Source organism: Sminthopsis crassicaudata, chromosome 6, assembly GCF_048593235.1.
Source record: "Sminthopsis crassicaudata isolate SCR6 chromosome 6, ASM4859323v1, whole genome shotgun sequence".
NCBI lineage: Eukaryota > Metazoa > Chordata > Mammalia > Dasyuromorphia > Dasyuridae > Sminthopsis > Sminthopsis crassicaudata.
Genome location: NC_133622.1, coordinates 76,066,305 through 76,093,078, shown reverse-complemented (window position 1 = coordinate 76,093,078; position 26,774 = coordinate 76,066,305). Strand labels below are relative to the sequence as shown.

The 26,774-nt window shown below is 33.0% G+C and overlaps 1 protein-coding gene across 6 annotated transcripts in view; it reads left to right on the top strand.

Moving 5' to 3' along the window:
* Positions 1–26,774, top strand: part of NR3C2 (nuclear receptor subfamily 3 group C member 2) — a 366,275-nt gene that overhangs the window by 279,236 nt on the left and 60,265 nt on the right. For all 6 annotated transcript variants that reach the window (XM_074273690.1, XM_074273691.1, XM_074273687.1 and 3 more), the window contains exons 5-6: positions 14,600–14,950; positions 16,704–16,848. In XM_074273690.1, coding sequence (XP_074129791.1) covers positions 14,600–14,950; positions 16,704–16,848 — 496 coding nt within the window. The remainder of the gene's footprint in view (positions 1–14,599; positions 14,951–16,703; positions 16,849–26,774) is intronic.

Here is a 26,774-nt window from a genome sequence, read left to right as displayed (position 1 = left end):
AAGGTATTTGCTGTAGTTTTCCTTGGATTTCTTGATCATTATTCATTCTGCTGCTAAAAAAACATTCTTGATGGAATAGTTCTAAGAGCAAGCTATTTTGATTATTGACTACATTATGATCCTCTTAATAATATACCTAGAGTTGATTATATTAACTTTCTATCCTCCATATTCCAAAGTTGACTCAGGTTTTAGGTAGTACACTAAAGTTTCCAGCTATCTTTCAGATAATTCTCTCTGAGGTATGGCTCTCCTTTTCTGTACCTCTGCAATTCATTTTCATAAACCAACCTGTCAAAGTTGCTCTCCCTCATTTAGCCCAATGGATCACTCAGAAACAGCAGGTTTAAACAAATAATCCTCTCACTAAAATCATAATCAAATACCTACAAGTAGAAATTCTCAAAATTGTTTAAAAACAGTCCAGAGGATAAATTTTTTTAAACTATCAGCAAAGACATTTTAAACAGCAGTCAGTAAAGAGATTCCTTGCATCTTAAGAACTCGCTGACAGTCTCTAAAAATAATTTTAAAAAAAATCTACTTGCCTCTAGGCCATCAGCTGAGTCCTAGATCAGTCTACCAAGGAACATTAACTCCAATTGTCCCATGTCTGTACCACAACTTCCTTGCTTGCAAAGAATTTAATTGATATTGTGGGAGTACAGAGCATACCTCCCCATTTGCACTAAGTTCTTAGCCCAGATGGCTTATAAGTGTAAAGCTTTAGATTTTTTGCTATTGAATTTCATCTTAACCCAATATTAGAAATTAGTCTTATGCTTGTATCTGAAGAACAGAACTGAAAATAAAAGTTAGACTTTGAAAAGAGGACAATTTGGGTTTTATGTAAGCAAAAACTTCCTAACAATTGAAGTTAGCCAAAAGTGAAACTGGCCAATTCAGGAAGGTAGTGAGTTATTTCTCACTGAAAGTCTTCAAAGAAAGATTAGATCACCAAGTTCTGTAATGTTGTAGATGGGACTCTTAACAGGCTCTGATTTAATACCCTGAGCTCTGAGAACATGGAATTCTTCATAGAAGCTACTTTTCTATATTGCGACTAAGTTTCAGAATTTAAAACAAATTTCAGTAGTCCTTAATATTCCTTTGTGATTTTTGTTCTTTATTTTGAAAACATATTCATGATTTTTCACCTATTCCTATGATCACCAACCACCATCAATAACAAAGATTTTCTTTATCATATACTATTTTTTAATTCATCTTTATTCATTTTGTTAAATCCTTAAAAAGAAACTTTCTACCTTCAGGTTCTCTATCTCTGCCCTTCTGAAATTCTAGGTTACTTGTTTTATTTGTTTTTGTGTACTCTCTACTTTAGCTTTTTATTCATTTCTTTTTTTGCTATCTCACTAAGTTATCTCAAGACTAATTCATACATCCCTTACATCTAGTTTTCAATGCATTTAGCTTTAATAACTTCTATAGAGAGGGATAAATTAAAAATAAAAGTTATATAATAAGGACTGGAGCAGAGAATCACCAGCTAAGGAAATGTCTACCAATGTTATCTTTGACTTAGAGAGTTTCATAGAGCTCTGGTCACTATATCACAAAGCCAGCCGGTATATGTTGGAGGTAAGATTTATATACAAATATAAGTTACCTCAAAACCACCTCCTAAATACTCCGCTATGCTAAATCCAAACTCTAGTATCTTTTCTAAAATGACAGTAGTCTGAAATTGGGCAATAATTTTTAGTAATCATTTATTATTAGCTGTACTTTAAAAATCATGTTATAATTTTACTTAGGTTTTATCAGAATATATTCAATAGATGATACTTTGATACCTAAGGTTGTGTCTTAATAGTAGTTATTTTAGATGTGAATTTTAATGATTCGGTGGTTATGAATTTTCATTTAGCAATTGTTAGGTCCCTTTCCCAAAGCCATTCTTTATTTTGGTCAGTCTGTCAGTACAGAAAGAAAGTTAAATAAGTGCTGTGTTTGACTTGTTTTCTTGGCAAAGAGAGTGGAGTGGTTTTCTCTTTCCCTTTCCAGCTCATTTTACAGACTAAGAAACGGTGGCAAACAGGGTTAAGTGAGCATCACACAAAGTGTCTAAGGTCAGATTGAACCCAAGAATATGAATCTTCCTGATTCCAGATTTGGCACTCTGCATCTAGCTGCTATTTAGATGTCACACACACATGTAAGCCCGATTATCCTGCTAAATAAACAGTTAGCTCTTGTCACTTAACTTCTGTAGATGGCCATTCCCTCCTTTGTAAAATGAGATTTGAGCAGATGTTCTCTAAGGTTCCAACCCCTACAATCCTGGTTTACGCTATAATACTATCATATTCTTCTTTAATAGTCTGAAACATAGACTTTACCATCAGCATCATATTTATGGCATTTAACCAGAGTTTACTCTAAAGATAGATGATGTCTACATATAATTATAACACTGAAATATATAAATAGAATAAAGTACATCCTGATGGTATTGTTTCTCTGGCCCAGTCACATCATGAATGGAGTATGTTCCCTTACAGGATTTGTATGGCTAGTTTTGTGGATTAAAGAATCATATTAATAACTGAGATTCTCTAAGGGGCAAGCTTTCTCCTCAGTCAAAAGAGTTGGCAAGTAAAAAATGTTTTATGTAGTATGTAACATAGAACAATATGGTCTAGCAGCTTGAAAAACACAGTAAAACTGGCTCCATCAAAGAGAGAATAATGCACAATTGGCATTGAATCATCGTATTTCTTACGTGTTGTTTGTAGGCATCCATTACTCCAGGATGGAATTCACTTTATCAAAAATGCCATCAATTAGCTCTGTTGTTTAGAGACAGTGTCCATTCATGCAGTAATTTTTACATAAGAATATTATAGTAATGATGATCATCTAGCATTGTTTGCCTTCAATAAAAGGATACCTGCTTTTAAAACATAAGGAGCGAAGTATAGATGAGAGGGCATTTTTTTCTTTGTTTTAAAAATAGTGGTCAAACTTTTGGTTATGGTGTGACCTTTAATTATGACTTCAGTGTTGTTGTTTTTATGTGTCCACATTACTGCTATTAATGTAGATTCTGAGTTCCTTAGCAATAATTTCAGAGATGGCCCTGTCAATCATCAATTAATTATAAAAAACATATTTTATCCCACTCATTTAGATAAGAAGTGTCAAACACATAACTCACAGCAGATACAGAGAGACTTTTGGATGGTATGCAATAGGTACCTGCACTTCAATTTTATAAGGCAAAATGGAAGAGCCAAAATTACAAGCATTAATTAAAAATTAAAAGGCATTTTTATTTTAAAAGGAAAAAATAATTGTTTTAATTAGACTATTGATATATTTCTACTTATGTTTTTATATAATTTAAGAAGAAAATCATTAAGTACATTTTGAAAATTGAAATTTGAAATGTCAAGTTCTTCCCTGGAAATTGTTTGGACTTGGTGCTAGATTGTTTTCTGAGTAACCCAAATTATAGTAGTAAATGAAAAGTAGAAGCCAGAATTATAAATGAAATTTGCTGCTCAATCATTTTTTGTTTATTTTTAGACCTATTGTGACAGCTATAATGGCAGCCTTCTTTGACTTAAGGAATTAGGGTGTATTTCTTTAGCAGTTACCCTATACCCAATAAGAAGAGGTCACAGGGATCATCTAGCTAATGTACCACATTAGTAGACAAAATTTTATTTTAGCTCACTTTAAGCTAGAAATGCCAGGGAAGCAAATAAATGAGAAACAAACTGAGGAAAAAAAAGTGCTTTCTTAGGAATGTTTCCAGAGACCTCTAGACCCCAGTAAGTTATACTGGGAACTTCCAAACAATTTTAATTTGTTTCCTAAAGAGATCACGTATAGGATTTGTGTTGGAGAGAGAAGGTAAGATGAGGCAGATTCACTAGTATGCATGGCTGGTTATTAATAGTTCTCAGCCTGTAATAATAGAATAAAATGTTGGAATTGTGTTTATTAAAGTGTATTGGTGCTGCAAACTTTTAATAATTTTCTAATTTTGCAAACTTATTTAATTTTTTCTTTGAACAGTTGTATCCTATTAAGTTATTTGTTTGTTAAATTACTTTTTGTTTAAAAATTTGAAATTTGTTTGAAATTTATTAAATTTCTTTCTTATATTGATGTTAACATGCAAATATATTTCCTTGTTGAATATTTGTGTGATTTTTGCATATATATTTGTAAATGTTTATTGATGCATATATGTACATGCATATGCAAGATATATGTATACATATATTCACCTTTATATACATATATGTGTGTATTATGACAGTACATAAGAGACAGTGAATTGAGCTCAGAATAAAAGAGGAGTAGTAGAAGAGTATATTATATTAATTTCAGGGGGAAAAAAGAAATTATTTTAATAATCCTAAACTTCTCCCCTTAATTTTAATCCATTCATAAAATGATTTTTAATAATTTTAAATAGTTTTAAATAATTCATTATTTAGAAAAGTATGTTGGCTGGTCAGGTTTTAAAAGAGAAAAAAAATTATTCTTATAAAATCTAAATAGATCCTAAGCTTTATTAGTACTTAGAAAATATATTGTATATAATTATTAGAGTCCATTATTAATTCAGCACTTTTGGGGGGTGTGTGTGTGTGTGTAGACAAAACTCAAGAGGTTATCCAACTAGGTAACATATTGGGAGCAATAAGTATGCTTTATCCATTTTTTTCCGCTTTTTGGCTGGATTACACAAAATTCTTTGAATAACTATATTTCTTCCATCTTTTTGGTGCCAATGTTCTGCCATTTTGATTGCATGGCATAAGTCATAGGACACTATAGTCTCTGAAGAATTAAGAACTATTCTTTGAAAAATCATATTATTTCTGAGTCATCCAAGTAACAATCAGAGAAAATGTGGTTGAACAAGAATGGATATCAGGTAGCAGCACGTGACAAATCAATAGCTTTGAAGAAGAGTTGCCATCTAAAAATTGTTTGAGCAGAAATGATGCAGTGAGAGCAAGGGATGATGGCGGATAGGCAGTAGCCTCCATTGGTATTCTCAGGATGTCAGAAGAAAGCAAGGGAGACATCCCACTTATTGGGTATACTATCGATGGTCAACTTATGGAAAGCCATGGAAAGAATCACACCTAGGTAAAGTCACCGTGGGTCTGTCATGATTGGTATTTGAAGAAACTTCCAAATTAGGGACATCACGGATCCATTTGATGATTCAAATTAAAATAAAGGTGCTTATAATGTAAGCCTGAACATGCTCATTTAAACTTCCAGAACTATTTCAGAACTTGAAGAAAAACCAATTTTAGATGGGGAAAAAAGCTATTGCAAATGAGAAAAAAATGATCACTCTTTTAGGAAGGATATTGATAAGTTTGAACAATAACCAGAAGAAAGCTCTTTCCATGGTGGAAGGCCTCAACATCATATCTTGAGCAGTAAAAATAGGTATTTTTATCTAGGTATTTTTATCTTGGACTTGGGAGGAAAAAGCAGCTATCTTCAAGTATTTGACAAGTTGTCACTTAGATTAGAGTCCTTCTGCTGGGCCACAGAGAACAAAAAGAGGTACAGTAGGGGAAACTGCAAAGAGGCAGATTTAAGTGTGGTTGGAAAGACAAGCTTCCCAACAATATATTGTATAAAGCAGAATGGACTGGTTGGCCCAAGCAGAAAACTTAATGACTATTTATCAGAGATCTTATAGAGGTGGTTCTCGTTCAGATAAGGATTAGACAAGATGGCCCTGAGATATTTTCTAACTCTGATATTATATAAAATATTGTAAAGAAAAGAGCTACAGCAAAATAGATTTGCCAAAGCTTTGCTTCACCAGTGCCCTTTCATTTTTCTTTTCCAATAATTAATATTGATCCTTTGTTTATCCCCAAGATTTAAGTCTGAAAAAAAAAATCATCCTAACATAAAGCCAGTGTATTCAGGCCATTGGTCAGGGAATCCAGGAATCCAGGCATGAAGGGAACACACTGCCTAGAGAATTAAATAGATTGGGAAAAGAAGGAAGACATAGGAATGTTATTGAAAGGGTGTGAATAAATGAAATGACAGTCATTATACTTTATATTTACAATATACTAGGATATGAGAATTCTGATTAATGCAGTGAAAAAGAACAATATCAAAAGACTGACAGTTGAAATATATACCTATATCCTGATGGAGAGGTGATGTACTCAAGATATAATGAAGCAAATTTTTGGACATGGCTAGTGGAGAAGTTTTGCTTGATTCTCTCTATTTACTATACTCCTTGGTTTTTGCTTGATTATACTTTTTTGTTATCAGGTTTTCCTTTTCTTTTTTTCTGTTTTTTGTTATTTTGGTTCTTTTGGATTGAGTCATATTTAACTGAAAAATATTAATTTTAAAAATACATTATATGAAAAAATTCACTACATAGAGTAATTTTATGGTAACTTGTTTATAAATATTATCTTTTAAAGATGAAACACCCTAATTTGTCTGTGACATAAGTCAATATTTTCATATATTGTATTTATTTTAAAAAGGTCACTTCTGTATTGATTTGCCACTCACAAGTAGTTTTCCTTTACTGCATACTTTCAAGTCAAGGCCTTTTCTTGGTGTCTGGTGAGTTCTAAACAAGCTAACCCTGTTAAGCTGACTGATTGAACATGAAAGGCACAGTAAAAATAAGCTAGGTAATATATTTTCCAGTTCACTGCCTCTTTCTCTTGCCTTATTCACCCCTTTGACCTTGTTTAAACAGTAATGTATCTTCATACAACATTCTTAATGAGACTGTTTACCATGCATACTTAATGAGATTGCACCGTATTTAATAAATTCTCTTCCCCAGCATATTCCTCAGAAAGGAGACTCATCTTTTGGAAGAATTAACCTTTTGACTAGAAGAGAGGCACTTCTTTATAGGACACAAATTTTACATTTCTTAAAGGTTTTTAATTTTTAAAAATGTCACACCAACATCTGGAACTTTTACACATTTACACAGATCAAACTTGAGAATAAACATTCCCCAGCAGTAACAACTTCTGACATGTAGGTTTTTAAATACCTTCTTTCCTTAACAGTACTGTCTTTAGGACAGTTTACCTATCTGTGTTAATGAGACACTAGAATATGAACTCCTTGAGGGAAGGAACTGTATCATTTATGTGTCCTCAGCATTTGGCACAGTCTGGCACATAATAAGTGCTAAATGAATGCTTTTTGACTGCCATCAGAAAAGAAGAATAACACAAAAACTTTACATTAGTCTAAAATGGCAATATTTCTTTCTCTCTTTCCTTTTCACCCATAATCTTTCATAATTACAAATATGAATGTTTGTAGATCTAGATTACCCTGTTCTCAAAACCAGCCAGAAGGGGGAAAAAGTCCTGTATAATCCACAAACTGGATAACATTTAAATAATCAAATTGATATTATGTTAGGGAAAAGAAACAAATTGGAGCAAAAATATCTTAAGTCTAGGTGAATTTTTCATAACAAAATTTACTAATTACTATGGTATCATACACTGCATTTTTTTCATTTGTATTAGAACGGACAGTAGGGTGCACACCTGGTAAATATAGTGTTGGAAAGAAAGAAAATCATAGAAAACAGCAACATTTATTGGAGATAAAAGATGTATATATATATATATATATATATATATATATATATATACACATCAAGGTATTCTGCTAGGAAGGAGGAGTAGAAGAAAAAAAGACTCTTTCCAATGGTAGAATCTCACAGGGCCTCAGAAGGAGAGGGTTGAATGTCCTTTGGTAGAGATAACTCTGGCAATACTAATTGTGATGGAGCAAGCAGCTTCTGTGCTCCTGGAAACTCCCATTCCCAACTTAAAAGTTGCGACCCAGCCACCTTTAATCCTCTCAACACCCCAATTCTTTCCCTTACTCAAATGAACATCATCTGTAATTTATCAAGACTCCATCATTTTCCATTTCAAGAAACTTCTTCTCTGACTTTTAACTAATACTATTCTTTTATGTTTTCCTATATATCTATAGGTCCTAGCCAAATCTAAGCAAAACAGGCTTCTACATATTTTACATACATTATTTAGTTTGGGGAAAAGATTAATTCAGCTTCCAGAAATTTATTTCAGTCAGTTTGTCCATGTGAAAAAAAACAACTTCAAAACCTGCATTCTGAAAAGTTCTATTCAATTTAACAAATATTTATTAGGTGCCAACTTTGTTCAGAGTACTATGCTAGGAGATGAAGATATCCACAGAGTTTGTATGGTACTAGAAGATAAAACATCAATCAGAAAGCACAATGCTGTTGGAAAAAAATGGTAGACACAAGCAACTGTGGTGATTAGGAAAAATATGGTAGAGAAAATAGCACCAGAGCTAAGCCTTAGAGAGACAGATTCTGCAAGGTGAAGATAAGGCAGCAAAAAGCATTTCAGGCTTGAGTTACAATCTGTGCAGATGCACAGAGGAGATGGAATTCTGGGAGCTAGTACAGTCAAGGGGCAGCTAGTAATCCAGTTAGGCTAGAGACAGCATGATATAATAGAAAGGCTCAGCTTCTGTAGTCAAGGACCAAGATTCAGATCTCTCCAATACTTCTTACTGCCTGCGTGGCCTTGGGAAAAATCAATCTTCAGTTTTCTCTTCTATAAAATGGGAGCAAGATCTAGATTTGTAATTCTATAGTAGAGTGAAAGAAAGTGAATGATGCAAATTTATTATATGAAGATAAGTTGGAGTTACATTACAAAAGAACCTACATTTTGCAAATCATTTTCTTCATATATTCTTCATATTCTTCAACCCATTATTAAAAGTAGAAGAACCTTTTTAAAAATAGATTTTATTGAGAACTAGAGAACATTGTATACAGTAACAGCAATATTGTTCTAACAAGTTTAAACCACTGTCCTAAAAGTGTTATTTATACTCAAATCGACTACAGAAGACCTACAAAAGAAGGTGTTGTCCATATCTAGAGAAAGAATTGATAAATAGAAGATTCATATACACACACATTATTGTGTCTAATGGTAGCCTTCTCTAGGATGGGCAGAGGGAGGGAGAAAAAATGCATAGTAGAGAACATAAGATTTGGAAGCACAGAAAACCAGGATAACTGAAAATTATGTGTAGTATATATTGCAAAGTTTTTATTCCAACAAAAAAAGTAAATATGAAATTCATGGTTTTATATTGAATACTCTATGTTGTTCTATGTATGTGGATTTTTTTGTCATTTCTATTTAAATTCAAAACAAATTAAAATTTGAAAAATGAAATAAAAATAGATTTTATCTTTTGATGAATAGATAGATATCTTTAGTGATATCTATTATATTAATATTGATATTTTTGTTCTTACATTATGTGTAGTTCCCTTTGTATCTCCTATTATGATACCTCCCAAAAAATCTTTTCTTATAAAACCAAATTAATATTTAAAACCTTTTTCTTTCCTATTATAGAAACACACTTGATTTAGGGAAAAGGTATATAATTTGCCAAGAAGATGTCAAAGAAATACCATGTAGAAAAACTTCTATTTTCTATAATGAAATAATTATTAATATATAATTATAATATATATTAGCTAATATATATTATAATATATAATTATAATATAATAATAATATATAATGTATAATTATTAATAAAATAATAGGATCATTTCAGAGTTGTTGTTTTTGTTTTAATTTCCTTTTCTTCTCCCTGCAATTTACAACCAATTAAAAAACATGGGGTATAATTCCAAGTGGACTTTTCAGTCAAGAATTAATGCTTGAATATTGAGATCTTTTTCTGATGTTGAGATGTTTACTCAGTTAGGTTGGATTATATCACATTTAACTTTTCAGGGTCTCCATGCCCAATTCTGTATATCTTTTCTAGCTTAATCCTGTAAAAAAAAGGAAAGCTTTTTTTGCTTAGCTGTGTAAAGCTATAGTCCATGTGAGTATCTCACACACACACACACACACACACACACACACGCACTTGTTTTGGAAGAGATTTTTTTTTTTGGTTTATCCACCAGAAAACCAGGACCTACCTAGTTACCTTGTCACTACTCTGATATTACTCCCACCCACCCATGCTTTTCTTTACCTAGAGCCTTCCATAGACAGATCTCTAGAGATTATGACTCCTACCCTGAACTTCAGCCAGTTAATCAACTCATCTTTGGAACTACCTGAAACTGAAATATCCTGAATGATGAGTAATTGAAAACTCACCTAAAATACTTTGGTACTCAACCCTAAACAATGTTTAACATCCCATTCAAGAAGCTGCCAGGAAAATAGGACCCATACAGTCATCTTGCTTTTTGCTCTCCACCCAGAAGTATTCCTATTATCCACTTTCAACCTCTTGCTTTTGCTCAAATACTTACTGCCATTGCTATTAGAAAAGGTATCAACTTCACCCACTAATGCTGGAACTGCCCAAATGAAAGATGTTTTCCCTTGATTCAATTCTACCAGTGCCATTATATCCTCCATTAGAACAAAAGCCCTTTTTAAGGGGAATGACTCATTTTTACATGCTAACTATTAAAAACCAATTGTTGTACAGGTAATCAATAAGAATGTATTAAATGTTTTCTCTGTGCTGTGCACAATATTAAACACTGGGATGCAAAGAAAAGGAAAAACAAAAAAATAGTCAGTCCCTGATCATAGTGAACTCACACTGTGGTTGGTGAGACAACTTGCAAACAACTATATACAAACAGAATATATGCAGGACCAAATGGAAATATGTAATAGAGGATGGGTACCAGAATAATAGTAGGTGCTTAATAAATGATTATTCATTCATTCATACCTTCCTTTCTTTAATTCTTTTTTCATTTCCTCTACCACAAAGTAGGAATATATTCAAATTATCTTTCCTACTTTTTGTTTTCTTAAATGTTTCCAGTGAGAGTTTTCTTATTAATGGTAATATATTCTAATGTCTCAGTGTACTGCATTCCAAAGAACTTAGAGGAAATTCTCATGATGTCTATGCTGAATTCCATTTATTGTAGTTTCAATCTTTTACTTCTCGTGATATCCTCTGGTGGAATAAGGAACAAGTGTATATTATTAATTGGCCTGTATATGCTGTCTAAAATTATCATGATATTCCTTATTTCTTCTCTAGAAAAAAAATCAGCAATTCATTCATCTTTTTCCTTATAGGAGAATTGTTTTGATGTTTTTTAAGGCAACATCTTATCTTTCTCTAAGCTTTATGTATCTATCCTATCATATCTCTCAATAGAATCCTGAGTTTTTTGACTTATACGTTGTGAAATAAAGGCTGTCCTATGCCTGACATACATTTGGTACCACAAATGCTTTTACAAAATGGAGCTGGGTGTCCCCGTTACACACATATGGAAAAAACCCTACATTTTGCTATATATCTTGAAAAAGATAAATTTATCCTCTTGGGATCAGCTCCCAGTCAAACCCTGACTGAGTTAAGTCTAGAATCTTTAGAAGACTATAGACCATGAATTACAATTAGATATTTCCCTAGACAAGAATGAAAATTTTATAAGATTATTATACCACTTTTGCATCCCTAATAAAAAGTAGGTTTAGGAAACTTTGACTACATACTGATTTCACCACAATTTAGATTCCTGACTACCCACATACAAGAGGAGTTTTATAAATTTAATGTCATTTTTAAAAGTCTATTTGGGAAAGTATATGGATTCTTATTAATATACTTTTCATAGCTTAGGAGCAAGCAGTATCTGGAAAGCATAAGATACGGCAAAACAGTAAGCTGTGGAAAATACAAATAAATTAGAAATATAAAAATATGGATTTATTAAACATATTATTAAATACCCCAAATATAGTTACAAAAGTATTTCATAAAGTTAAATATAACTGAAAAAGTACAAATCTCTTTTCTCTTTGGTTTGCTCCAAATTTAGGTCAGAAATTTTATAAGCAGCATATTATTGGGGTGGGGGAAACACTGGTTCTGGAGTCAGGGTTCAAAATCCTGCCTCTTGCTCTTATTAACTTACTAAGTTCCTGGGACTTAATTTTCTCATCTATAAATGAGGCTGCTTTTGAAGTCTCATACAACTCTTGATAAGAGATATCATAAAAGCCTTTTTAAAAAAAATGAGTTTTATTTTCAGAGAATCTTCTGTCTCTACCTCATTTGCCTTAGTTTTTCCATCTGTAAAATGGATATGATGATAATAGTTCCTAACATCTAGGGTTATACGGATAAAATGAGATAATGGTGCTAAAACAGCACAATGCTTGACATATAGTAAAAACTACATAAAATTTGTGGTGGTGGTGATGATGATAGTGGAATTTAACAACTGAAATACACTAAATTTTGTGGGATGGCAAGGATTTGTTAGGCAAATTCACTACGTAAATAAGATGTGTAAGAATGTTTAATCACTTAACAAAAACTAGTTTCTACTATTTTAGAAGTTGCCTTTTATTTGAGATTGTTAAACTCTCTTAAGTCCTACTTTGGTCCTAGTAGCAATTTCAAGCAAATTTTGTTCGACTTATTTCAGTTACTATATATTTTCAAAGGTAATCATTTATTTCCTTTTAAAAATGTTTTGTAATTCAGAATTTTTGATAATTCAGAATAACACTTATAAAGATTAATGCACTGCAAGATCATCTGAAGAATATCAGCCTACAGTATGCCAGACGCTAGATAGGGATGTATAGATACAACAAAAATGGAACCATCCCGATTTAAAATGATATTACATTCTAATGAGGGAGATAATAAGGATACAAATTTATATAGTAGAAATATGAAGTGAATAGACATATAAACATATGCAAAAGGATTGAAATTCAAGGTAACTTAGTGGGGAAGACATGAGCAGTCAGGGTCTCCAGAAAAGCTTCATGCAGAAGATAGTGGTGCCCTTTTCCTACATGCAATCAATAGGTTCCTTAGATTTTCTCACTTAGACAAAAGCATAGGGATGGTGAAGTCACTTTGACCATCTACTAAGAAAAAAACAAGGGATCATAGGAAGAGAAACGAGAATATAAGAGGAAATATAACATCTTCTTTACTTAGAAACACATGAAGATGAAAGGGAAACACTTATCTTATTTTGTGTCATGAACCCCGTTGGCAGTCTGGTGAACTTCATGGACCCTTTCTAGAAATAATGATTTTAAATACATAAAATAAGATGCACAAATTACAAAAGAAAACCAATCGTATCAAAATGAAATTATCAAAATATTTTTTAAAAACTCACAATTTGGGGTTAAGTATTTTGAACTAGAGCAAGAATGTATAATACCCCCCTTTTTTTGGGGGGAACTACACGACTCCAAAGAGTCATATGTACAATGTTTGAAGTAGTATAAAAAGGGGGGAAATGCCATAACATGTGTTAATTCTATGTTTTAAAATATTTGTCTTCTAAAATGCCTGAAAGGGTATTTTATTTAAAATAACATTTACCCATTCTATTCAATGAGTAGAAATGAATTTGGTACATATATTGTCCTTGATGGAGGGACTAGTGAGTAGAATAGATTTTCAAGTGTAGTTAGAAGGTTGAGTATCACACCTTGCTCTGAACAGGACATTAATTTTCTCCCGTATTAAAAACTTCTGTAGGTTCATTAGTTGGACTGTCCATTTTATAGATTAAGAGTTCTTTGCATTTATTTTTCCTCTTGCATGTTGTCTGATTTGGAGCTTTTTGATGATCATCCATTCAATAAAAACTGTCCATTATATGATGTGGAAAGAGGCATTTTTAAAAGTAGAAAACATCATCTCTGCTCTTTAAAAGCTTTTGGTGTAGTCAAGGAAACGAGGGAAAGAGGATAAGAGAAAAATAACTACAGGATTTAATCAAGTATATCCTGGTAATTGCCCATGTGTTTACTCAGGAAAAATCAAGTAAGAATCAGGGAAAGTTCATCAGAGTTAGCAAAATAAAAAGAGAAGCACAAAATATACCATCTTTATTTTTGCTCTTAATTCTAAGTTTAATGGAGAAGACAGAAACCGTTGACTTTTAGGGGTGTTTTGATTATATAGTTCATTTATCATGTATTTAATTTGTTAGCTCTATGCTACTTTCTGTTCCCAAGAGCCTGTGTAATTGAAAGCCTGTACTTTTAAGCTTGTCACATATTGTTGTTAAGAGTTTAAAGAGATAACCACATTGTTATAATGTGAGGTCTGATGATAAATGTATGTTTTAAATCACTGTATTCAAATGGTAAATCTTAAGAGTAAGCATTAATTTGATTCATCTTGTTATTTGATACTTCTTGAATCTTTGATTTCCCTCTACCTAATATAGATTTCAACCCCAAAATAAATGTCCTTAAATCTTCCATAAAAGATCTATCTATCAGTAGAACATCAGCATCCTCTAAGTCTTTCATACTTTGTGGGTACTGATACAGCACTTGGGGTGCATCTCTCTTTTGTGAATGGTTCAGCTCTTTTTATGTTTAGGCTTCCTTACTATTATTTGCTCTATTAATTTGCACCTAAATTTGAGCATCCTGCAGTTACTACCAAAAAAATCTTCTCTACCTTTTTTTAAACAAGATCTTTTTGCTTTCAGCTCGAAAGTCAAAGAAATTGGGAAAGTTGAAAGGGATACATGAAGAGCAGCAGCCTCAGCAACAAGCTCCACCACCTCCACCTCCACCCCAGAGCCCAGAGGAAGGAACAACTTATATCGCACCAGTAAAAGAACCTTCTGTTAACACAGCACTTGTTCCTCAGCTCTCCACAATATCACGAGCACTGACACCTTCACCTTCTATGGTCCTTGAAAGCATTGAACCAGAAGTTGTGTATGCAGGTTATGATAGCTCCGTACCTGATACGGCAGAGAACTTGCTCTCTACCTTAAACCGCCTGGCTGGCAAGCAGATGATTCAAGTAGTAAAGTGGGCAAAGGTACTGCCAGGTAGGATTTTACCTTATTCCATGATTTTCAATCTTCTTTACTATGTAACATCTGTCCATAGATATGAGTTTAGTTTTATTTTTAATCCTATCAGATTTTCATTGTGAAAAACATATATTGAGAATAGCACAATGTGAATTTCAACTGAATACAGATGGATATCCTTATTCACACAAACTTACACACACACACACACACACACACACACACACACACACACTTCTTGGGTTGATTATGAAAATGGATGGAAAAATCTGTTCTTATGAACAGAAACAAGCTAAAAAATATTTAAGAATGTTGAACCCTACCAGTGAGAAATGCTTTTGAATAATAGACTTTTTAAAAATTTTATTTTATTTTTATTCCAAACTTAAACACTAAATAAAATGAACATTTGAATATATATATATATATATATATAGATGTATATATACATCTATATATACATATATATAGTAGAAGAGGAAAAGATTATGCATGGAATTGCATGTTTCTGTTATATAGAGCTTGCTTCTCTTTTAGTTAAAAAGAACTTTAGATATAGCCTGAACAGGCAGCAGCCTTGTGTAGTATAATTAAGAAACATCAAAAGTTCCACCTGTAACAAATAAATAGTCACAGAAAACAAATTTCCACATTGGCTATGTACAAAAATGTATGAGTCATCCTACATCTTGAAGACATCATTTGTTATGAGGTGAATTACATGCTTATTTCTTTATATTCTAGAATCATGGTTTCTCATAGGAGTTTTGTTTTTCTTTTGTTCACAACAGAGGAGAAGTGATAGGGAGAAAGAGATAGAAATAGAGTCTCCCCCCCCAACAGCTAGAAAGTCATAGAGAAGCAGGAAAGCTTTGAAAGCTATATATTGATTTTATTATATATTTTAAAAGAGAATCATGTCTCTCTAATAGTGACATGCAATTCAATGTCTACATTTTCTTCTTCTACAAAAATAGACATAAATGGCTCATTTTATTTAGTATTTAAGTTTAGAATAAAAATTAAAATTTTAAAAAAGTCTATTTATTTAAAAGCATTTTTGCTCTGGCTATCACCTAAGAGCAGTGTCCTGAGGAATAGGGTAGATAAGAAATGGGATCAAGATAAGTTCAAAGGTAGAAGTTGGGATACTGCCCTGAAAAGCTATTTGTGTGTGGGTGATATGTGTGCGTGTGTGTGTGTGTGTGTGTGTGTGTGTGTGTGTGTGTGTGTGTGTGTGTGTGTGTGTGTTAAAAGCAGGAAAGGGCAGTAGAATTGAGAGGTGGACTACTAAAAGGACAGAGAAGCACTGAAAAGAGAAAGGGAGTACACACAAGAATCTACTCTGCTCTAATTTAGAGGGAAGTAAGGGCTCATTAATTGGTGTATGAATTCAGTGCACAGATACTGAATTTTATAAGTTCATGAACATTAACTGTTGAGTTTTTTAGTTATATACAGTATTAAATAATTAGGGCTTGAGAACATTTTCTAGATTTATTAGACTTTTAAAATAATATACTAAAATAATTTCCCATGTTGAACCATTCCAACTAGTTTTTTTTGTTTGTTTGTTTTTTACTGCCCACAGTAGTCTGAGATGTTTAGAAATCAATTTGGCATTGACCTTGTAGAAAATATTGCTTAAAGATTTGGTGAATTGAACTGAGTGGTAAAGGAGCATTTTGGAGGCGTCTTGAAGTGTTTCATCATAGACAGCATGTGAACTGTCTAGTGTAGTTTTATAATTAATTGTTCTCTTCTTTAGGATTTAAAAACTTGCCTCTTGAGGACCAAATTACCCTAATCCAGTATTCTTGGATGTGTCTATCATCATTTGCCTTGAGCTGGAGATCTTACAAACATACGAACAGCCAATTTCTCTATTTTGCTCCAGATCTAGTCTTTAATGAGTAAGTATCTATTAATTAGCTATCTCATAATAAACTCAATAGTTCTTCATTATGCTCTTCATGATTTTTAAGTGAATATGTCTATAAGAAAAATTCTACTGACTTGGGTATTTTTTTAACATTGAGAATGAAATTACTTTTAACAAAATGGTATAATATATATTTCTAAATATGTGGCAGTTGTCCCAAAATAAGGATGGTCTATTTGGCACTGAGATATGACTGACACACAGCCCCAATTAATAGAAACAGTCTTTTTTGGTATTTGCTCTATTGGAGAAGAATATCTAAATTCTAGGAAATCTGAATGTTTAAATTGCCAGTTTTTATAAGCATTCATATAATGGCTCTTTTGTTAACAGTATACAGCTGCTCAATGTGTTTTCATGACAATCATAATTATCCTTCTTTGAAATCATAAAAGAAGCCAAAATGTTTTTCTGTAGTGAAACATTCTCAGTTTTATGATGCATTAAAAGAGATTGAAAGAATCATAATGGATTCTTCCTTGGCTTTGCATTTTTTCCTATTTTAAGTTCACATTTTAGTATTGTTTGCATGCCACATTAGCAAATTTCATTTATGTTTATATCCAGTGGTGTTTCTCTATAATTGTAGGGTCAAGAAACACTTAAAAAGAAAAGAAGTATTTGAATTATGATATTGCCACAGTTTTATCCTAACAGATGGCTTTCTCTAGAGGTATGAAAATAATGGATTTGTTAGGATAGAAAGCTAAAGGGAGAAGGATTGTTGATAAAAGAAAGTGAACACAAAGGATTAAAAACAAGCAAATAGCATCAATTCTCCTGAACTTTCTACTATTTTATATCCTTATGTCAGATAGGATTACAGCCATCAGTTGATGGTTCTTATTTTCCCTGCCTTTTGGGAACTTACTGATAAGAATGATTGCTATTTATATTATATGTAATAATTCTCAAAAAATGTGAACCAAGAGGCAGCCTGCTTCAACATTGGTTGTATGGTGAATGAATGAACAAGAGATAAACATATGCTGATGACAGAAATGGACATTTTCAATGAGTTTTGTTTAGCTTACAAGCACAAATTAACTGCCGTTGAACAGCAAACATTTCTTAAATAGCTTCTATAAATTGAAAGAAAAAAGTGATAATAGTTTTATCAGTGATCATTATCATGCTTTTTATTCTACAATAGAATATCAGTGCCATCAAAATGTCATCTTTGATGCCATTTGGTTTATTTTTATGTCCCTTTTTATTTTAATTAACATGTATTTTCCTTTTTAATTGTGCATGAAATCAAAGGCACTCATGAACTGAAGGGTATTGAATGAATGAAAAAATAAAAAGTTTAAGTGTATGTTATTAAATTTATTAATAAGTTTGTTAAATGCTTACTGTATGCTAAGCATTGGAGTTAATAAATATGAAAGCATGACAAGCCATGTAGCAAAGAAAAAGATATTGAATATTATGTAATGTTCTTTCCATGAAGTCGTATCTGTTTTGGATGTTGTATCATTTGACAATGGCATTTGACATTTTGACTATGGTAAGAACTCTTTTTGGGAGGGTTATTATTAGCTGAAGAAAATCATTAAAATTTTGTGAAGTTGAGAAGCACCTACCTGAACCTTGGTTGCTTGACAGTATTAGTCTCGTCGAGGTCTTCTTGAAGGAAACACAAAAGGATAAGGAACAGAAAGACATTAAAGGTCATGATCTTTATATTTCCTTTTCTGTTTCTGAAATCAGTGGAGAAAGTGATTATTGAGTGAATGAATGAACAATGAAGCAAAGATTTATTAAGTGCTTATCTTGTATAAACCACTGTACCACGTGCCAGGGAGGAAGAAAAGCAGACGGTCCCACCTTTCTACTGGCTCACATGATAATGGGGGAGACAGCTCATACAGAAGGTTACAGCTATAACCCATATAGAAAGCCCCCATAGTTCTTAGGCTTCAGCAGCAAAGCCTATGGTAATGATGCTTCTTGAATGTAAATTTCCACAGATAGAATCAGTTTTTGAGATTGAGCCATTTGTTAGTGCTGAGGATGATGGCTGAGGGCTCTGGCTATTTCCAGTGATTAGATTCAGGGTCCTGAGTCTTTTCCATGACAGTTGAGGGGAGAGGTGTATCAGGTTGTGATGCTTTGACCTTCCTCACAGCCACTTGTCCCTTGTTTGGAGTGCTTTGGTGGGCTGGTTCTGATCTAGAGTTGCCTCCCCAGAGAATGGCGATAAAGGTTGGATGAAAAGCTGGAGCTCTAGCCTACGGGATGCTTCCACCTCTAGGGCTCCTGACTTTATCTTCAAATTGATAGCAATTGGCTAGTAGTAATCCTTGCTGGAAGTCATAAGGAAAGTTCTCTCCTGATTGATGGCTACAAGGGTTGACTAGAAGGAGATAGGATGGGTTGGGATCCCTGCTCTTCCCAGGACCCTTCTTAGGTTAAGGCCTGAGGCTGTCTTCACAGGGTCTGAGGAGATGGTGTCAGGTTGTTGGGTGAGACTAGTAATGGTTAGACTTGTCTAGAATATGTTAACTTATGTCTCTCTGTTAATGTGTTCACCTGCTACAGTTAGGCTGACTTGCCAGATCTCTGAATGGTAGTTGGTTAGCAACTGGTAGAAATTGAGAAGAAACAGTTAAAAGAAAAATAGCCTAATTAGATATCTTAACCTGGCATCCCCAGCCATGTAGGGGTCTATGAATAAATTCCAGATCAGTCTGTGGATTTGTTTTTTTCTTAAACATTTTATAACTGTATTTCATTATATAATTGGTTTCCTTGTAATTTTATATGTTTAGTTTTATGAATTAAAAACATTATTCTGAAAGTGAATCTGGTCTTCACCATGCTGCCAAAAGGTTCCATAATACAGAAAGATTATAGATTCTTTTCCTAGTTCTTGGCTCTTTAAAAAAGTTAGTTTTGTGATATAATTATAGCATATTATTTTTTATTTCCTGGCATTTTAAAAACACTTAAACATATTATTGATTTTCAGACTATTTTTTAAGACCTAGAGAACAAAGCCTAAAACTGACCTAATCTAATTGACTAGATTTTTTTGGTGATTAAGGTCTTCATTGGTCATATTTGTATCCTACAAATAGCTCTTTCATTTAGATCAAATAATGTCAACAAATATTCACTCACTGTATGAAAAACAAATGATATTTAACATATGCAGGATGTGAGGATGAGATGTCAGAGGACAAAGTGGGTAGATTACTGAACTTAGAAACCCATATTAACATGGGTTTATGTCTCATCTCTGGCACAGACTGCTTCTTTGTTTCTGGGCAAGTCACTTAATTAATGTATGAATTTCTTGTGTGACATTCAAAAAAGCTAAATTACTCTTATGGTATAATATAACATTAGATGTAGTAGTAGTAGTAGTAGTAGTAGTAGTAGTAGTAGTAGTAGTAGTAGTAGTAGTAGTACCAGTGGTAATATAATATCTAGAACAAAAAAGCCAGGTTTTTTTCTGGAATACTGTATTTAGTTTTTAATGACATATATTAAGGAAGGATATGGTGACTAGGATGATAAGGGAACTTGAATCCATTACATGCAAGGATCATTTTTTAAAAACTGGTAAAAACTGGGCTAGAGAAGAGAAGAAAATATGACCACTTTCTTCAAATATTTGAAGGAATATCATACCAAAGAGGGATTTGACTTAATCCTCTTGGTTCCAAAGATCAGCACTGTGCTAGGAAATAGATTGACTTGCAAAAAAGACAGGCTTTTAAAACCTCCCAACAATTAGTCTAATGGGCTTCCTTGAGAATTGTGGTGGCTGGCTTCTCCCATGCTCAGACTTTTAAAGTGGAAACTGGATGACTATATATTCAAGGTGTTATAAAATGAGATTTGTCTTTTAGCTCAAGATCAGGACTAAAAATGATGAACATAGTAATATGTTTAGAAAAGTTACACATGTTTAACCAGTATTAGATTGCTTGCTGTCTTGCAGAAGAGGAAGGGAGGGGAAAAGAGGGAAAAATTTGGAATACAAAATTTTTCAAAAGTAAATGTTGAAAACTATCTTGTGTTTGATAAAAAATAAAATACTTTAAAAATTTTTAAAGAATTTAAAAAAAAAAAAAAGAATTGTATTAAATGGACCAAATTCTGAGCTCCTCACAAAAATCTTGGATTTTGAGAGACATGTCCTGAGCACAAAATAATTATTTCCCCAAAATAGTTGGACAAGATATCGTCCAGAAGGGTACATTTCAAAACATCATAGTCACGTAGTACAAAATGCCTTATATACATGTATGTATATGTAATGTGTGCGTGTGTACATTTATGTACATGCATTATAAATATGTATGCTGTCTGTATGTGTGTCTATATATGTACATATGTTATGTAAATAATGATAAATGGCATTGCATTCTTACTTACTAAAACGTTTTTCAGTCTCCCTTTTTTGTTCTGGCTTTCTTTTAGCTTAAACATTAAATTTCTTTGAATTTTAGATAGTACATTTTAAAACTTTTCTAGTTATAGTAAAAATTTAAGTAATAAAATATTCTTTCAAAAACATAAGATAAGACATCTTGGTGTAGAGAGAAAGTAATGAATTTGGAGATAGCAGGGAATCTGGATTCAAATCCTGCTGTCATTATAAAATATCTGATCTTAAACAACTCATTTAATATCTCTGAATTTTTTCACCTCTAAAATGAAGATAATAAAATTTGTACTACATCCATCTTCATTGTGAAGAAAATGCTTTGCAACTCTTAAGATCTATACAAATGTGAGGAAACAACATTAAAATTGAATTAATATCTTATCTGTAATTTAAAAAATAACACCTTCATAAAACTTTTTTGTGTTAGAGGGCTAAAAAAAAAAAAAAAACTAGAACAGCTTCTAATTCAAAAACAGATCCCCAACCTTTCCAGCTACATACAGCTGTGGGCAGAAAGCAACCATACAAATATCCAGTCCAAAAGATAAATTTTCTTCAGTGTTTAGTGTTCAGTGTTTAGACTGAATGACTTCAATGGAGGTTTTAGTATGTTTGTGATAGGAATTCAGTGCCCTTACAACTGTATGACTATGATGACATGATACTTTCTATCATGAAATTAAAAATAGTTTTGTTTAACCTTTTTCTGTGAGAAAACAGGAGAAAGACAAGCAGATTTCTAAATTTATGAAGTTTACATGGTTTCTATTAATGAACCAAGAAACTTCTTTTACTTCTGTCTAATTAATATATTTTAGTTACTGTGATAGTTTTAACTTGTGAATTCTCTGGATTTTTGGTACGTAAATTTGTATCAGAGTAATGAGGACTTAGTATATATAGATGAAATTAAATTTTTTTGTTTCACATCTAAACAGTGGGAAATGATTTGATAAATGTTCTAATCATTCAAATAATTCTAGCACCACTTCTAATTTATCCTTGATATTTTCATCCTGAAATAGAGTAAGGAGAGCCCATGTAAGCTTCTGGGAATTGGTTTCTTGCCCTCCTTAGGTTTTTGCAAAATGATTCAAAGAGTTACAGTAGAAACTATGTGAAAGTGCATTTCAGAGCATTTTGAAAGGGGGAGGGGGGAAGAGAGAGAGAGAGAAGAGGAGAGGAGAGGAGAGGAGAGATACAAAATAATTTGCAAAGCTGTCACTTTGCCAAGTCAGAACTTTCATGTAAGCTTTTCTTACATGGTCTGTTTTAATTTAATTTGACAAACAGCACTAGACCTTATTCTAGTTGCTGAAGATAAAAAAGGTGACAAAAATTAGTCCTTCCTTTCAAAAAAAAAAGTTTAAAGTATGTTTAATGCAGGATATTGAAAACAAAGTGACTGGAGCAGCCTTGGTGACTCATTGAAAAGTAAAAGAACTTCGGAAAAAAACATTCAAGGAAATCACCAGCCACCTGAATAATGAGCATGATTTCTTACCCAAATTCAGTACCCAGAGCCCAGAGAAAGTGGTTGGGAGGAAAGGAAGGCAGAAAAAGCATTAAGGGACAGCTGGATGCAAATTGAGTGGTGAAGACTGGCTTGTCTTTCCCCTCTGTCCATTCTGGCCAGAGGGACACAGCTGTCTGCTGCTTGCTGAACTCTTAGTACTTGGTTTGCCCTGGCATTTGGCTTTTGGTGAAAAGTCTTCCCTAATGAGAGAACTGAGTGATACCTCAGCAAATCTTTCTGGGAATAGAACTTTTTCATAATAAAATGCATGTTAAAAAAACAGCTAACACTGCTAAATTTCAAATGGATCGCTATTCCTTGACAATCTTACCTTCCTTATTAATAATAACACTTAGGTATATTTTTAATGGGAATTCTTATACACAAATTATTTCTGACAATGTGGTTTAACTTGATGATGCATCTTTCCATTGCCTTCTGATTCATGGACAGCCCACAGTGGGTTGTTTATCCTCCACTCTTAAGGGGATCATGGCTTCAGGAAGCTGATATCATGACTTGCAAGGGAATTGCATTTAAATGGGGGGAAGGAAGGACTGTGCAGTGTTACCAGCCTGACTTTCAGAGCCATCTGGGTCCAGTGGCAAAATATAGATCAAGATGGCCCTTGGCTACAAGTATTAAAAGGTACTGAAAAAACAAGAGGAAGGCCTTCTGTGAATTGAATAGATATTTGAAGTAGGATTAATATATAAAATGGGGATTTAAAATCTAATTGGATGAAATGGTATTGAGGGATTTTGGACTATACCTGTGAAAGAATTTGTCGCATTAAAAAAAATCGTAAATCTTTCACAGTAGTTATATGAATCATATAAGCTTCTTAGGACAAAAATATCTTCAAACACATCTACTAACCCATTTGAAAGTAAACTAGGCAAAGTTCTGTCATCTTTGAAGTTTATTTTCTATCAGCAATTTCCCAATTCTATCCTCTTCCCTACCCACCAGTGATATCCTCTTCTCCTTAAGAACCCTGTACCTTTCTCCTTCTTGCCCCCATAGAATCAGAATCTTAGCATTGTAAAGGAGAGCACCTAAGCAACCATTCTTCCCTACTTTTTATATGGAGAAATTGAGATGGAGAAAGGTAAAGGTGCCTGTTCAAAAAAGGCTAATTATTAGCAGTGCTCAGGCTAGAACTAAAGGGTCCTGTGGTTTTCTGTCCAGTATTCCTAACATTGATACCTGTTGCTTGGAGCCTTACAGAAATCAATTGTTATGATTCTTTAGGTTGGTTCTTTCTTCACTTCCAACTCCTAGGAGAGATTTGGGTTGTTAACCCAAGAAAATGCTCCCCTTCTTATTTCCTTCCTGGGAGGGGAAGGAGGGATCCATCATACATACGTAACATACATAAAGATTTCTTAAACACTTAATTATCAATACTTCATTGTATTGTTTCAATCACAAAGACAAAAATAAAAAGAACCCTACTCTCAAGAAATTGATTACCGGCATATATAATATTTTTTGTACAGACTTCAGGGAGAAGATATTGGGGAAACTGTAAGACTGAATTATTTCTAATTTGCTTTATTTTTCATCTTTATATATCCAACATTTCACACAGGACTACATGCATAATAAGTGTTTAATATATGTTTGCTGGATCAGTACTGAAGGAATGGAATCTACCACATCCTATTTGGAAAGCAACCCTTCCCTCACTCTGGACTTAAGTGCTGACACTTAAACCAGGTTCTCATTCATAGAAGAAAGAATTTTCCCTAGTGAGGAGGGGCCACTGACCTAATCCTACCTTCACCTAAGCCTTCTCCTACCAGAGCAACTATAAGAATATTCATCATTTACCCTTGTTGACTGAATGTCAGCTTTTAGTATAATTAAATTTTACCCAGCAATATAGTCAGCATGTTAAACAGCTTGTTGTCACTAACGGTGAAATAAAAGTTCTTGAAAGGAATTTCAAGCGTATGTAAGCACATACAGGGGAGCAGAAACATCCTTTAAGTCACAACTTCACCCCAGATAATCTCCTGTTCCTTTCGGGGGAGGAGAGATCTAGCTTGTCAGGCTGTAGCTATTAGGTTCCTGGCCTTTTCCCAGGAATTTTGGATGATAAAGTAATCTAATGTTGCTGTTTTCTTTTAATGCTTGCAACCCAACTTATCCTTATATGAAAGTTCCCTTCCTTTATTCCAGGGATCCTATTTCCATTTTAATTAGTTTTTAATAATATTTTCATATCCTAAGACCCTTTAACATATTGGAATACATATTTTAGGTCTTTTATTCTATGGCTAACGTGATAAAGAAGTTTCAAACAAATAAGTTTCATTGAAATTTATTCTTCTTAACAGATATATTAGTCTATTTAAAAACTATAACCAAGGAATTGCTGGATATTTATGTCTCTTCGGAAATGAAACTAGTTGATGCTCTTAAAACTCCAAAGGAGGTGCCTCCGGGGGCTAGGAAAATTGGGGGAGAATAATGCAAAAGAAGCTTTTTCTTTAAATATTCTGTCCAAAATTAGAGTACAGTGAACACTTTAGCATTTAGAACCTTTCTTCTATGGAGCTCAAAAGCACTAATATATTCATATAATTATTGACTGATTTACTTTGAAAAGATTGTTAGAGATCACTGACAGTATTTAATTTACTTATCCATTCACAACATATATTTGTAATCCTATAATTAATTTTTAAAAATATCCTCTTCAATAAAATTCCTAAAATGATTTTCAATAATGAAAAGATCCACTATACTGCTGTCTAAATCATTCTAAATATTTTGAAATTGAAAGTATATTTTAGTCTTTCAATCTTTTAGCATCTCAAGTAGCCTTCCATAATTCCCATGGTGATATTATCCTGATTCCATAACTTGTTAGAAGAGTGAAGGCAAAAGCCGATTGATGACTTTCTTACTCTGTTACTTACAGCCTTTCTTGTGGGTTTCCAAGTATAAAGAATTATACAGCATGGGAAATGGAAGGGTTGACTCATTTAATTATTTGTTATTAAGTTTTATTGATTCCTTTTGCTTGAAATATCACAATCGTTTCCACTATCCTTCTTGTCTTCCCACGAGATACAGGAACATATTCAGAATTGAAAAAAAAATTAAAAACATGACAGAGATGAGACTGATCATTTCATATAGAGAATCTCTCTTCAACCTACTTAGCAACAAGTAATCTTAGGGAATTGATGGAATAGTGTGAGGTTAAGTGTTTTGCCCAGTTTCCTAAGTAGACGTGATTCAAGACAACCCTTTGTTCGTTTAGGTAATTGTTAGAATGAAATTAGACTCTCATAGGTCATTCTGCAGTTTAAAAATAAAAATTTACCATATCAGAGAAAAAAATATTACACAGGGATGAAATGAGATATTTGTAAAGCACTTTGTAGATGTTAGTATATAGGTATATAATAAGCTTTAACATACATTACTATTATTATAGCACAGTACTTTGAGTAAATTTGGTGATCTCTATCTGGGAGGTGGGGCAGCTATGTGGTACAGTGGATAAAGTGCCAGAGGGGATATCAGATAGACTCTGGATTTTGATAGTTATTAGCTTTTTGACTTTGCACAAGTTACTTATCCCTTGTTTAACCCAGTTTGCTCATGTGTAAAATGAGCTGGAGAAAGATCTGTGTCTTTGCTGCAAGAAGCCCAAATTGGATCACAAAGAGTCAGACTGAACAACAACTTTCATATGATGTGTCTACTTATCAGGTCAGGGAGTGGTAACTCTAAATCTGTGTACATTTGCTAGGTCTAAAGGGCGCTTCTTCTGTTGGTAAGTCATTCTATGTCTATGTGAATAGAAACTAACAGGAATCTGGGGTTAAAGGAGGTGAACTCTGAGCCTTAGGCTCCTGAGTCACTCAAATATAGGAAACTTCCAAGGAAAACTAACCTAATTTAAATGAGGGATAAATTTGGATATTGCTCTCAACATATCCAGAGACTAACAGCCAAT